Raw genomic sequence first — 12755 nt, 5'->3', positions numbered from 1 at the left:
CTAAAACAAACCAACAAACCTGACCACTGTACTGGGGTTTGTCCCTAATAACATTTTATTTGTCTAAAAGATCTATTTTCTTTTTAATTATGTGTATGTGTGTGGGGAGGCGCACATGCATGCAGGTGCTTGTGAGTCATCCGATGTGGGTCGTAGAATCAAACTCTGGCCCTCTTGCAAGAGCAGGAAGGGCTCTTAACTGATGAGCCATCTCCCCAGCTCCTAACTGTTGGGACCTAATATTTTAAATTTTAATAACCTTAATTGTTTTAGTATTTAGAAGCCAAGAATACAGGCCTGGAGAGAGGTAATGAAAAAGTGTGGAATATGGAAAAAACAAAAACAAAAATATCAACCTGGTTTGAATCCAGACTGCCACTTGCTAGCCGAGTGACTGTGTGAACCATGAGAGAATTCTGCTGTGAGAGTGTAGTGTGACATGGTACTGTATGCACAACACCCAACTTCCAGTCTTCTTCACTTCCCTTGAGAAACTTTTTCTTTTTTAAATTGAAAGCAAGTAAGGGACACGGATGGGTCAATTGGATAGCTATGGATACCCAATTGGATATGGAGTACAGCAAGTATCAGGATTTAAGAGGAAACAGGTAAGACAAATGCAGATGTCCCCAGTCGAGCTTTACCCTGTAGTATAAAGGAGACCTTTGAGTCCCTACCCAGCTAGGAAGAACACTCAGAAAAACAATGGGGAAAGCATTTAACAAAGCCAGCTCCTAACAGCATCCTCCCTCTGCCCACCCTCTCACCCCCACTGCTGTAACAAGCACCTTTCCTAGAAACAGAAAGCCCCATGAATACCAGTGATCTGCACGGAAATTTACCTTGCACTACCAACTTCAAAAGAAGTACCCAAGAGGCTCAGCTGTCTTATTTGTTTCAGTGTTTTCTCTGAATGTGCACATTTATTTCATCGGGTAAAGAAACCTTCCAGATTTTATCTTAGAACCACTTAAGGACATATTCAAAAGGTCTGGGGATCAAACAAAGCCACCTATCCATAACACATCCTGCTCACAAAAGTGTCCCAGAAACTCTACATAAACAAAATCCCTCTGTCCATTTCTAGGAGATAATACTGCTTCTGTATCCTACAGTATGCCTTACACACCCACAGCAACTTCGTCTTCCTCCTCTACTGAAATAGAGCATTTGTTGCTAACAAAACACTGAAGTCGTTTCCACAGACAAAAGAGAAAAAAAAAAGGCATCTGGGGAAGCCACCCCATGTGCTGACCAGCCAGCAGCACCCATGTACTGAGCAGCCAGCAGCAAGCTTCTGTAAGACACCCAGTTAATGTCTTTATCATAGATTGCCTGACTCACAACTCTTAATCCTCTTTGTATTGGGACTTAACAACTGTCTCTTGGCACCACCAACTGAAATAATTTCTTAAAGATAAACAAGGAGAGAACACACCTTAAGGAAGTCTAGGAGTGGCTCTGAAAAGAAAAACGTGATTTTGAGGTTGAGCGTCTGCGATTAACAAGAGCTCACAGATAATACTGTTGGGTGGTTTTCCAGAAATGGACACAATCCTCATAACTCTTAAAGAGACTGCAGTGGATATTCTATTTTATAGATGAAGAAATGGAGACTCATGGCAAATCATCTAAGCTATGATGGCCCATAAACAGTATGACCAGAGAGCTGGCTCCTCTTAATAACTCACAACCCAAATCCCTAGGCCTTCCTTGCCACTTACAGCATGTCGCTACTTTCTTTATAGACCTGGGGACCATTTCTGCTACCATTTTTATGTGAACATTCTACAACAGGAAATAGTCTGGAAACCTCATGCTACAGGTGCACTACTGTCTTAGATAATAGACAAGAATACCCAATTAGTTCATTACTATTTGTAGCTAGTAACTAACTGACTCTGCAGCAAACCGTAAGAAAATGAAGCTCAGGTTGACAGCACGAGTGCTAATTACAAACATTAGACCTAGATATCCATCAGAAGCCATAGCACAAGCTCTCCTCGCTAGAAGATTGCTTGATACCTCCACCAAAATTTTAATATTGAAAAGTTGACTTTTCAGAATTATCCAGTACATCAACACCAGTAAAAGAACAGCTAACTCTTCACTACCTCTGGGGAAACTACTTATGGGATCCTGTGGGTGCACAAATACATTGTCTAAAATGAGAAAAACCTGGTTGAAACCATGTTTGTCCTTATAGAACTCACAACGTCAAACACTTGATTCCTCAGTGTCCCCTGATAAGATGATCTACATTGAAGCACTTTTAGCATTTTACCATGCACAGACTATTTTAGTACTAATTATTCATAAACTTGAAAATACTGTTTTCCGAATGGAGTATTTTATCCAGACTTTCTAATAGTATATTCTTTTCTTATTTCTACAGAACAGAAGATGAAAGAGAGGAATGTGCGCTGCATACAGGTAGCAAACACACTGCACCCTGAAACTCATCTTTCCGGATTCTCCAGGCACTTGCTCTTCTTCCTTTTGACCTTTGCTAATGCCCACTTAAATATCACATGATGCCTTTCCTCTAATAAGTCATGCAATGTTTTATCAGCCTAACAGAGAATCCTTTAAATTTATACACACTCAAAATACACATTCTTAGACATACTAGTAATCTCTTTAAAAGATACTATAGTATAGTTGTGGAAATAATAATTGGATATACCCAAATGAATGGGTCTCAAGGCAAGCTCAGAAAGATGAATCCAGGTAAGAATTGCAGTTTTTCTCTAACTCTTTCTGGCACTTTCTATGCAATAATAAAAAAAGAATGGCCTCTTAGAAATGCCCTTGTTTTCCCTGATGTATTATTAATAACACTTGTGTTTTTCTTTCCTATACCGCAATGTATTGCAATTACACTATAACATAACAAAGATAGCAAGGTGGCTTACTTTTTTAATACAGGAATTACTACTGAATATTAAAAATTCAGTTGCAATTGTATTCAGTGCACTATTTGCTTAATTAAAAAAGGCTATTGTGTAACTCTTTCCTTAAACTTGTTCTCAAAGTACTAAACATTCCGAAACAAGACTACTGGCCAGCCTCACCAACTGAAGGACGAGGGTGGGGCAGCGGCCCTGACAACTGCCTTTTTCCTCAATTAGGCAAACACTGAGATCTGCTTATAAATAAACCACTAGCAAGGCAGTGGGCAGATGTACAAAGGAGATTCAGTCCCCGGACCTACAGCGCAGAGACCATGCTGAAGACACGGTGGAAGAAAAGAGACACCAGCTTCCGCGCGGGCGGGGATCCCCCCACGCGAGGCCGAGCCTTGGTCCTCACTCCAACCGAGGAGGGACCCACCCTCGGAGCACGCCGCGGGCAGCGGGAAGAAAGGGGCCTAGCGCCCGCAGAGGGCGGCAGAGACCCGGGTGCGGCTCGCGGTTTCCTCCCCGCAGTGCCTTCCCGGAGCCAAGAGCAGGACAGAGGTCGTCCGGGGTCCCGGGCGCGGCCATCGCTCCCTGCGGGCTCTCAGGTCCCGTCGGGTCGGGTCGGGTCGGGTCGGGTGGGTCCCAGGCCCGGCCTCGTCCTCCGCGCCCAGCCCCGCGCGCCCCGCCCACCCTCTCGGCCCCGCGCTGCGCCCCCGCTTACTTTCTGCGAGTCCATGGCTAGGGACTAAGCCCTCCGGGCCGAACTTGTCACCGGAGCTGAGTGAGAAGCTGGAGGAGCCTTAGAGACCCGCTACCTCTGCCGCCGTCAGCCTTGTCCCGTCCCGCAGAGATCCCGCCCGTCCGCGCCCAACCCGCGCGCGCGCCGCTACCGAGCCGCGGTTGCCAGGGTGAAAGGGCGGCCCGCGGGAGGGTGGGGTGCGAGCGCGCCACGCATGCGCATGCGTGCGCCGACACCCGCACCGGCGGAGAGGATGGAGCGCTGCCTGGCCGCCTGCGTCTTCCTTCTGCAACTGCTTCTTTCTTTGCATCCTTTTTCCTGTGCCATCGCTGCGGGCCTTGCAATGAACCATTGGGCACCCAGCAGCCAGGTCGTGCGGAGAGCCTGGGAGCTAGCTCAGCCCGGGACGCATCCTTCACCTGCAGCGTCTCTCCACTTAGCCTTGGTAGGCCAGGCCCAGTGATCCAGCTGGAATAAACACGCTAGGATGGAGAGGCCGCGGAAACATGTGGAAGGGTCTTCAGGGAGCGTGGTGGAAACCTTAAAGGGCTCTGGGACAAGGGGTAGAAAGAAGTTACAGATACGTGGGTATGGGACCACATGGGCTTTGTTGCCTGGTCAACCTTGCCCTACTAGTATCTTGCTACCTTGTAAGCAAGTCTTTTTCCGTGACCTGTGTCATCAATGAAATAGAATGAATGCAGACCTCGCAGAGGACAGCTTAAATCCTGTGTTTGAACTCCCCAGAGCATGGAGTAAATGAGAGTGGGACAGCACATTAGAATCTGCTCAGGACGGGTGGAGCTGGCAGTGCAGACCAGAAAGCTTGGGGAGAAGACTTGGAAAGGTTCTCCAGAAAGGCAGGCTTCATCTCCATTTAGGTGACTCAAGAAAAATTCTTCTGGGTGTTCACATCCTAATGGAATAAAAGGGAAACGAGTATGAATGAGCCTTACGAACCGGTTCTGCCCTTCTACACAAATCCTCAGTGAAAAGGCCTGCTTCTCAAAGAGCTTACAATCTAAGGTGGGAAATGACAATACAAATCCATGAGGCTGTTAGAAGAAAAGTTTGTAAGAGAAATCAGGGAGGAGGAAGATAGATCAGTGGGCAGACATGAGTACCAGAGTCTGTATACCCAGAACCTGGTACCCACATAAAAGCCAAGTGACCACAGACACACACCAGCACACAGGTGCCCCCACTTGTGTGCCCACACATTGTAATACCCTCGACCAAAGCACACACATGAAAAAATTAACAAAGGAGGAAATTGCATGAGGTAAATGGAAGAAATAAAGTAAACAATTAAATTGCACAGAGTTAATAGACTCCGAAGAGGTGGGGTGCAATTTCCTGACATTACGCAGGAATGACCTGGGTAAGGGTTATATGAAAGGGGTTGAGGAAGAATATCTAGTTAGAAGGACAGTTAAGAATCAAGACCTTGGAGAGGCAGGAGCTGTTTTAGATGAATCATATTTACACTTCAATGTTTTATGTTTCTACTAGAGTCCAACGACACTGTGGTTTCTTAAGATCAAAACTTCTTTTACCACACCTGTATTCTGACCTTAGCAAAGAGCAGGCCACACACTGTGCACCCAATAGACCTTTTTTGTTTGTTTGTTTGCTTTGCTTTGCTTTATTTTTTCTGGAGACAGGGTGTATAGTCCTGGCTGTTCTGGAACTTGCTTTGTAGACCAGTCTGGCTTCAAACTCACAGAGATTCTCCTGCCTCTGCCTCTTGAGTGCTGGGATTAAAGGAGTGCACCACCACCACATGACCCTTTCTTACCTGAACAGAAATGCAAGGTATATGATAAAAGACACAAAAGGAAACATGGTTTAGACAGGGCTAAGGAAACAATGCTCGCAGGCCTGGCTGGGGCTTAGGAGAGGAATGCCCAGCTTCACTCCTGCCAGCTGAAGGGAGGCTGGCATGCAGTCCTTCAGAGGAGCCAGCTCTTGATATCAAGGGAAGGGACTCTACTAGCCAAGCCCCCTCAATTACATGGGGGAGATGTGACAGAAGCCAGGTCCCCAACCACTGACCCAGGGCTGGTGGCTTGGAGGGCTGATCTCAGTGCTGAAGTGGAGTCATTTTCTATGGCTGAGAAATGCAACCTGCAGAGGAGAGGACATCAGAGGTCAAACTGCCACCCTTGACTGACACTGTGGACCCATCACGAAAGGACGGAAAGAGCATTTGGTCTCATCTCCAAAGTTTCACCCCACTTCCACCAGAGGCAAGCTCCTGGGCAAGGTTTGAGTAACAAACACCACCACGAGGTCAAGAAAGTGGGTTTGGGAGACACAGTCGCCCTGCAATGTGATCACCAGACTGTCACAGAGCCACACCCTGGGAGCTCATTTCTGGCTCCTTGCCCCAGTCTCTGTAGCTCTTTCCTTTCAGGCCAGCCAAGCAGCCTGTGGATTTTGACAACAGCTGTACCCCATTTGACTTCTGCTCCCAGCAGATCTCTGACTCTGGTTTGACGTCTGGCTTCCTAGGACAGCTCACCCATGACCATTTGCTAACCTCGTTCTCAGCACCCAGTTCCTTTGGGCTATGATTTGTGTCCCCTCTAGCCTTCAAAGTTCTCTCACTACACTCCCTCACCAAGCCAGGCAGTTAGGCTGCAAACCCACCCACTGAGCCTTTGGACTACAGGCAAGCCCTTGCCTTTCATGTACTTATCTTAGCATACCAAATGAGTTTAGGAAATGTTTTTAAAGTAACGTTATTTTAAAGCAGTTGTTCTTAAATCTTGACCTCAGGACCGACTGCATCAGCATCATCTGATAACTTCTTAGAAATGCAAGTCCTCAGCCTTTTCCTCAGAATCAACAAAACAGAAACTCCAGGGTCGGCTTCAGTAACCCTCCAGATGGTACTAGCATAGCTAACCCTTGGGAACCATTGAGAGGAAGAAAACTGCTCTTTAAGGGGGGTGGGGGAGGGGCAAGGGAATCTGGAAAGATGGCTCAGCAGTTATGAGCATTGGCTGCTCTTCCAGAGGACCTCGGCTCAGTTCCCAGCATCCACATGGCAGCTCAGGACTGTAACTCCCATTTCTAGGCAATCCATTGCCCCTCCCTGACCCCTAAAGACACCAGGCAATCATGTACTCAAACATACAAGCGGGCAAAACACTTGCACATATAAAATAAAAATTAAAAAGTCCTAAGAGAAGAAAACAAAGGGTCTAGAGAGATAGCTTTGTTGGTAGAATGCCTGTCACCCAAGCATGAGGACATAAGCTTGATACCTAGCACTGTCCAGTGTGGTGGCATGCCTGCAATCCCAATGCCAAGGAGGTAGAGAGAAAAGGATACCAGGCACTCCCAGGCCAGCCAGCCCAACCTACTCAGCATGCTGCAGAGTTAGTGATCATGCCTCACGTTTTCAGTGGAAAGCAATTAAACAGGATGATGCCTGATACCAACCTTTGGTGCCCATACTCGTGGTACACAGATTCACGTGTGCCTGTTGGACCTGTGCATACCTGTCGCACACAAACATGATACACTTCAAAGGGAAAGGGACAGCAGGGAGTAACGATATACATTGTTTCCAAATGTGAGCTTGTGGTTCTGAGATGCTCATGTAGTCAGGGCTACCTCATGGAAGCTTCTGGCTTTCCCTGAACTGCTTGCTTTCTGATGAAACCCCAAGGCAGGATCACCTCGTGAATGACACCGCTAACGTCTAGCAAAACTGCCCCACGCCAAACTAGGTTCTTTGTCCTCTTTGAGAGATGTTAGGTACTCCACGCAGGCCTGAGCTTCCTGAGGAGTTCTGGGAGAGGAAGTTCCGTTCTTCTCCATGTATCTGACAACCTTCCCCTTTGAGGATCAGGCAGTTGGATCTACAGGCACCACCAGCTAGCTACACTTGAATCCTGATACCGCCGCTGGTCAGCTCTACAGCTATCAGTAAGCTCTGAGCTTCACTGTGGCTTCATTTCCTACGGCATGGCATGGGGACCATACTTTGCCTTTTGCATTTAGTGAGGATTAAAGGAGACTGTGTATGGAAAAACATCTGGCTTAGTGGGCCTGTAATGAGCAGTGGCTGCTATGATCGCTACACTTCTACACAGCAAGTCCTTCAAGGCTACTCTTGCATAGTTTTTTCTCCACTTGAGTCTTGGAGCCTTAGTAAACCTGTTCCCATTCCAACTCCCCTGTTCTGTGCGATCCCTGTGTTTTCCTGATGCCCATCACCGGTCAGGTGCAGCCCTTTGTTAAAGCCCCAAACGTTCACCCATCACTCCCTGATTAGTGACCCAGGTTTTCACTTTTCCAACCCAACCTAGTAAGACAAGCCTCTCCAAGCCTCTGTTTCTTCAGTTGTGAAACAGGCTCATGGCACCAGCTGCAGCTGATGAGTGGATTAAGTGGACAAGTCCGGTCAGGTGATCAGCTGTGTCTGACACACGATAAACATCCACAACAGCACCCGTGCTTAGTCTCACTTCTCATCCATAGACACCTCATTTTGTGCTTCCTGCTTCCTTCTAATGAAAACCCAGATTCACCCCGCCCCCCAAAGCCCTGGAAGCCTAGGCACTCAGTGTCCGACAGCAGCTCCTACAAAGGAGAGGTTGGCTCTGCCCTGGAGGAGGCTGGCAGAGAGACAGAGCAGTGCGGTGGCCTAGCTCACACTTAGAGAGCAAGCATAAGCCTGAATGGTGGAGAACCAAAGAAGTGTGAGAAGCACAATTCAAGCACCAGCTCACAGCCTAAACGGACACATGGGATGGATACAGTCACTGACTTCTGTCTCCTTGGGGTGAGTACACAGAAAACGATGTCATGTTCTCTAGTATCCCACTGGTAGAATCCACTCCCACTGCTGGAAACCGTAGGAAGACAGGTTTCCTTTCCAAATGTCCACAGTCCTACAGATACTGGCTGACTGGATTGGAGACCTGCTCCACAGAAGGTGACAGCTGATAGTATACACCTGGTATAGCCAATGGCTGGAGCGATGATAGACCATAGAGCAGCTGTTCTCAACCTTCCTAACGCTGAGACCCTTTAATACAGTTCTTCATGTTGTGGGGACCCCCAACCATAAGATTATTTTTATTGCTACTTCACAACTGTGATTCTGCTACTGTTATGAATTGTAATGTAAATATCTGTGTTTTCCTACAGTTTTAGGCAACCCCTGTGAAAATGTCCATCCCTCTTCATGGCCAAACTTCGGGTGGTTCAACCCCCTAAGAGGCCATAACTCACAGGCTGAGAGCTGCTGCCCTAGGGAGCAACCTACTACTTTTGTTTTGCTAACCAGGTATGTTGTCAAACTGTCTTCTAGTGATTTGTGTGTTTACCCATAGATTGTCGATGCTCTCGGCCTCAGCCAAAGACACTCCTTTGTGCAGGGGCAGCAATCAATTTAGAGAGTTATAACTAGTCAGAGTGCTGAGGGTATGTGACTGCTAAGGACTCAGCCCTAAGTGGGACATGCATATCACACACACACACACACACACACACACACACACACACACGTGCTCTGGTCCCAAAGCTCAAGGAACATCATGGAAGAGGCAAGGAAAGGATGGGAGAGCCAGAGTTGTTTCTTCTGAACACGAGATGGCTGTAGCCCTCATGAACTCGCACAGCTACTTACTTGCACAAGAACAGGCTAGCCAATGACTCCAGCACTGACTGGGCAGGGGCTCATGAGGCTACACTCCTCCTGAGGAGCTAGTGGAAACTGATGGTTGCTGAGAGGGGAGGAGTCATGTTTCCTCAGGGGAGTGGCCTCTGGCATGTTGTCATGTATATAAAGACATCAATAATTGAACTTAATGGGTTATTTAAAGCGTGTGCACACACACACACACACACACACACAGACACACAGACACACAGACACCACGGTGGGAGAGACACATGTAGAGGGCGCCTGTGGAGGATGTGAGGGGTATTTGGAGATGAATAATCAATACATGTTATATATTTATAAAATTGTAAAAGAAATCAATACATAATAAAAGAGTCACAGAGACCTAGAATAGATTATTGGTGAGGAGATTCTCACCAGTGCCAATATCCAAGCAGAAGCCAATATCTAGCATCTGCTCAGCAAAGCTGTCCCGGGGGCTGGGGGACTGGGCACTGGACGTGTGCCTGGTAGACATAGTATCATTGGGATCCCTGAGTGCCATCATTCTACAAAACTACAGGCCAATAACAACCCACCCCCTCTCTGACTCCACTCTGTAACTGCACTTATCTTCAGAAAATCTTCTGGCGTTCTTCTCCTTAGCCCCACCACACCTCCACCCAGTCCAAGAGCCTCTCTTAACTCCTACAACAGAGATTACTCTCTTAAAAGCTCTATTTAGGTGTTTCTGTGTCACGGTGCACGCTGGCCTGCTTCACACTAGGTACTGGGGGTAAAGCCTGGCAGGCACAAGAGTTCCCAGTGCACACGCCTGGCCCTGGACATGCTCCTGCACTCCTGTTCAGGGAACGACTGTAGACAAAGTCAATTCTCTTCCCATCCATCTCTTCATGAAAGGGAATCTCCCCAGGATGCTGGCCCCCAGCCAAGCCTCCCCAGCAACAAAGGGAAAGCTCACTGCTGTCATTCACAGCTTTCTTCTCCCTCTGCAAAAGCTCTGAAAAGGCATGAGCCTAGGGACACACAGTGTCACAGTGTGTAACTGGTGGTATGTACAGGTTCATCACCCAGATTCCAGTGCCCCACAACTGCAAACAAACCCCAGCTTGCAAGCACCAGCTGTGTGGCCAGGGCACACGCACATATCCTCTCTATACCTCCAGCATCCCCTCAATAGGAAGTGTTTAGAATAGTGCTTAATGCATAGAAAATACATAATACATGTCACCTACATATTACTATGTCCTAAAATAGGCCATTTTCCTAAGAACAGCCTCAGAGGATAATGGCTCTGTGAGTCCTTTGATACTGCAGGGCTGTGACTGTCAGGTTAGGAGGGTACTGTGTCAGCCCTTCCTGAGATGCCTTTCTCATTCCAAAGGTCAATGTGTACTTTTCCATGACAGAACAATTGAATTGGAAAAGTGAGGGCTGGAGAGATGGCTCAGCGGTTAAGAGCACTGACTACTCTTCCAGAGGTCCCTAGTTCAATTCCCAGAAACCACATGGTGGCTCACAACCATCTGTAATGGGATCCGATGCCCTCTTCTGGAGTGAGAGAGGCTTGGAAGGTGAGACATGTGTCAGGGAATAATAACCTTTGATTTGAAATTATAGTTATTTCTTGCCATTGTATGTGGTACACCATGACCTATCAGCAGACAGGAAGGGATGAAAAGATCCTGACTGAGTCACAGACACAGTATGGGCACAATAGGAAATGGTGGAAAAAGCGATGCCAAGGAAAAGATGTAGTAAGACATGAATCAGGGACTAGAGAGGTAGAATTTTTTAATGTCCAAACAATGGAAAACGTTAGAATAGATAGGAGGTGGAATATTCTGCAGCTATGAAAACTTATCTCTGTGAAAAATGCATATTCATGTGGAAGAAAGCACATTTGATATAATTTTAAATTACCTGGATTTTTCTAAATTAACAGAATACCATCTGTAGAAAAGAAATGAATACATCTGTTTCTTTTGGCTCAGGATACATGGTATCACATAGGAAAGCCAAACCCGCTAGGAAGCATCACACTGTCATAGGCTGAATGGGTCTGTGCTGCCTCAAAGTCATTTGTTAAAAATCCTGCTCCTCAAAGTGATGAGATTAGGAGTGGGAGCCTTTGGTCTGTGACTAGGTCCCAGAGGCAAGGGCTCTTATGAATGAGATTAAAAAAGGAAAAAAGAGAGGAGAGGAGAGGAGAGGAGAGGAGAGGAGAGGAGAGGAGAGGAGAGGAGAGGAGAGGAGAGGAGAAGAGCAGAGCTGTCAGAGAGACTCTGTTTTGCTTTGTTTTTGTTTTTCTAATATATGAGGATGTATGAGAAGGTGGCTGTCTGAACCAGAAAACAGTTCTCAGACACTGAAGCTCGACCAGACAACGGCCAGCTCGTTGACCTTGTATTTCATAGTGTTCCAAACTGGGAAAACTGGTTCTGTTGTTTACAGTATTTTGTTATAGCAGCCTGAACAGACTAACACCAAAATCTACAAGTATTATGTATTTTCTTTTTTCTGCTTTCTTTTTTTTAATAGGATTTATTTATTATTATATCTAAGTACACTGTAGCTCTGTTCAAATGCACAAGAAAAGAGGGCGTCAGATCTCATTACAGGTGGTTGTGAGCCACCATGTGGTTGCTGGGATTTGAATTCAGGACCTGCAGAAGATCAGTCGGTGCTCTTAACTGCTGAGCCATCTCTCCAGCCTTATTTATTTATTTATTTATTTATTTATTTATTTATTAGATATTTTCTTTACTTACATTTCAAATATTATCCCCTTTCCTGGTTTCCCCTCCGATAACCCCCATCCCCTTCCACCTGCTCCCTCTGCTCCTAGATGTGAGTCAGAACTACTTAAGTTAGCTTTGAAATATATATTCAAATTTAGCACAGCTTCCTCAAGGTTTAGAAACAAAGGGAGATGGGAAGAGAAATGACTAGAGATCAGATTGTCTTTGTTTCTGAATTCCAAGTCAGGATGTCGGGAGACTGAAGAATGCTGTACGTGGGAAACCACATGGAAGCCTGTGAATCATTATTTTAGGACCTATTTGGCAAGAGGAAAAGGAAGTTCATGAGTGAGAGGATTATGGGATGAGGAGTTTACCGGGGTTCCAAAATGGAGTTCTCACCCCCCTGTCCCCTGCCTATCTTGCCCTAGTTATAACAGTACAGCCCTACAGTCCCTGCCCATCACTACTTTGTCTACCCACATACCATCATGATCAGAACAGTGATTATACAGGTATTACCAAGTTTTCCGTTTTCAGTCGAGGGAAAATGTAATAAATTCGTCCTGATGAAAACTGTGAGCTTCCTTCCAAACTCATCTAGGCCAGGGCCCCAGACTTTCCTGCAAGGGCCACAGCATCAATATTTGAGGCACTGGGGATTATAGGGTCTTTGATAAAATTATGTCATTGTGCCATTACAGAAAGAAAGGAGTCACGGACAACGCATA

At 46.4% G+C, this 12755-nt stretch overlaps 1 protein-coding gene across 5 annotated transcripts in view; it reads right to left on the bottom strand.

Annotated features, from left to right (window-relative positions):
* The window catches only part of Fsd1l (fibronectin type III and SPRY domain containing 1-like), a 75627-nt gene extending 71776 nt beyond the window's left edge, over positions 1–3851 (bottom strand). For 3 of the 5 annotated variants that reach the window (NM_001195284.1, NM_001355377.1, NM_176966.4), the window contains exon 1: positions 3622–3763. In NM_001195284.1, coding sequence (NP_001182213.1) covers positions 3622–3636 — 15 coding nt within the window. In that variant the 5' untranslated portion in view covers positions 3637–3763. Of the gene's footprint in view, positions 1–3621 lie in introns of all 5 variants that reach the window. The other 2 variants (XM_006537980.4, NM_001369182.1) reach the window with 2 other exon arrangements.
* Positions 3852–12755: the final 8904 nt, after the last annotated feature.

Source organism: Mus musculus, chromosome 4, assembly GCF_000001635.26.
Source record: "Mus musculus strain C57BL/6J chromosome 4, GRCm38.p6 C57BL/6J".
In the NCBI taxonomy this organism is placed as follows: domain Eukaryota; kingdom Metazoa; phylum Chordata; class Mammalia; order Rodentia; family Muridae; genus Mus; species Mus musculus.
This window is presented reverse-complemented; position numbering and strand designations above follow the sequence as displayed.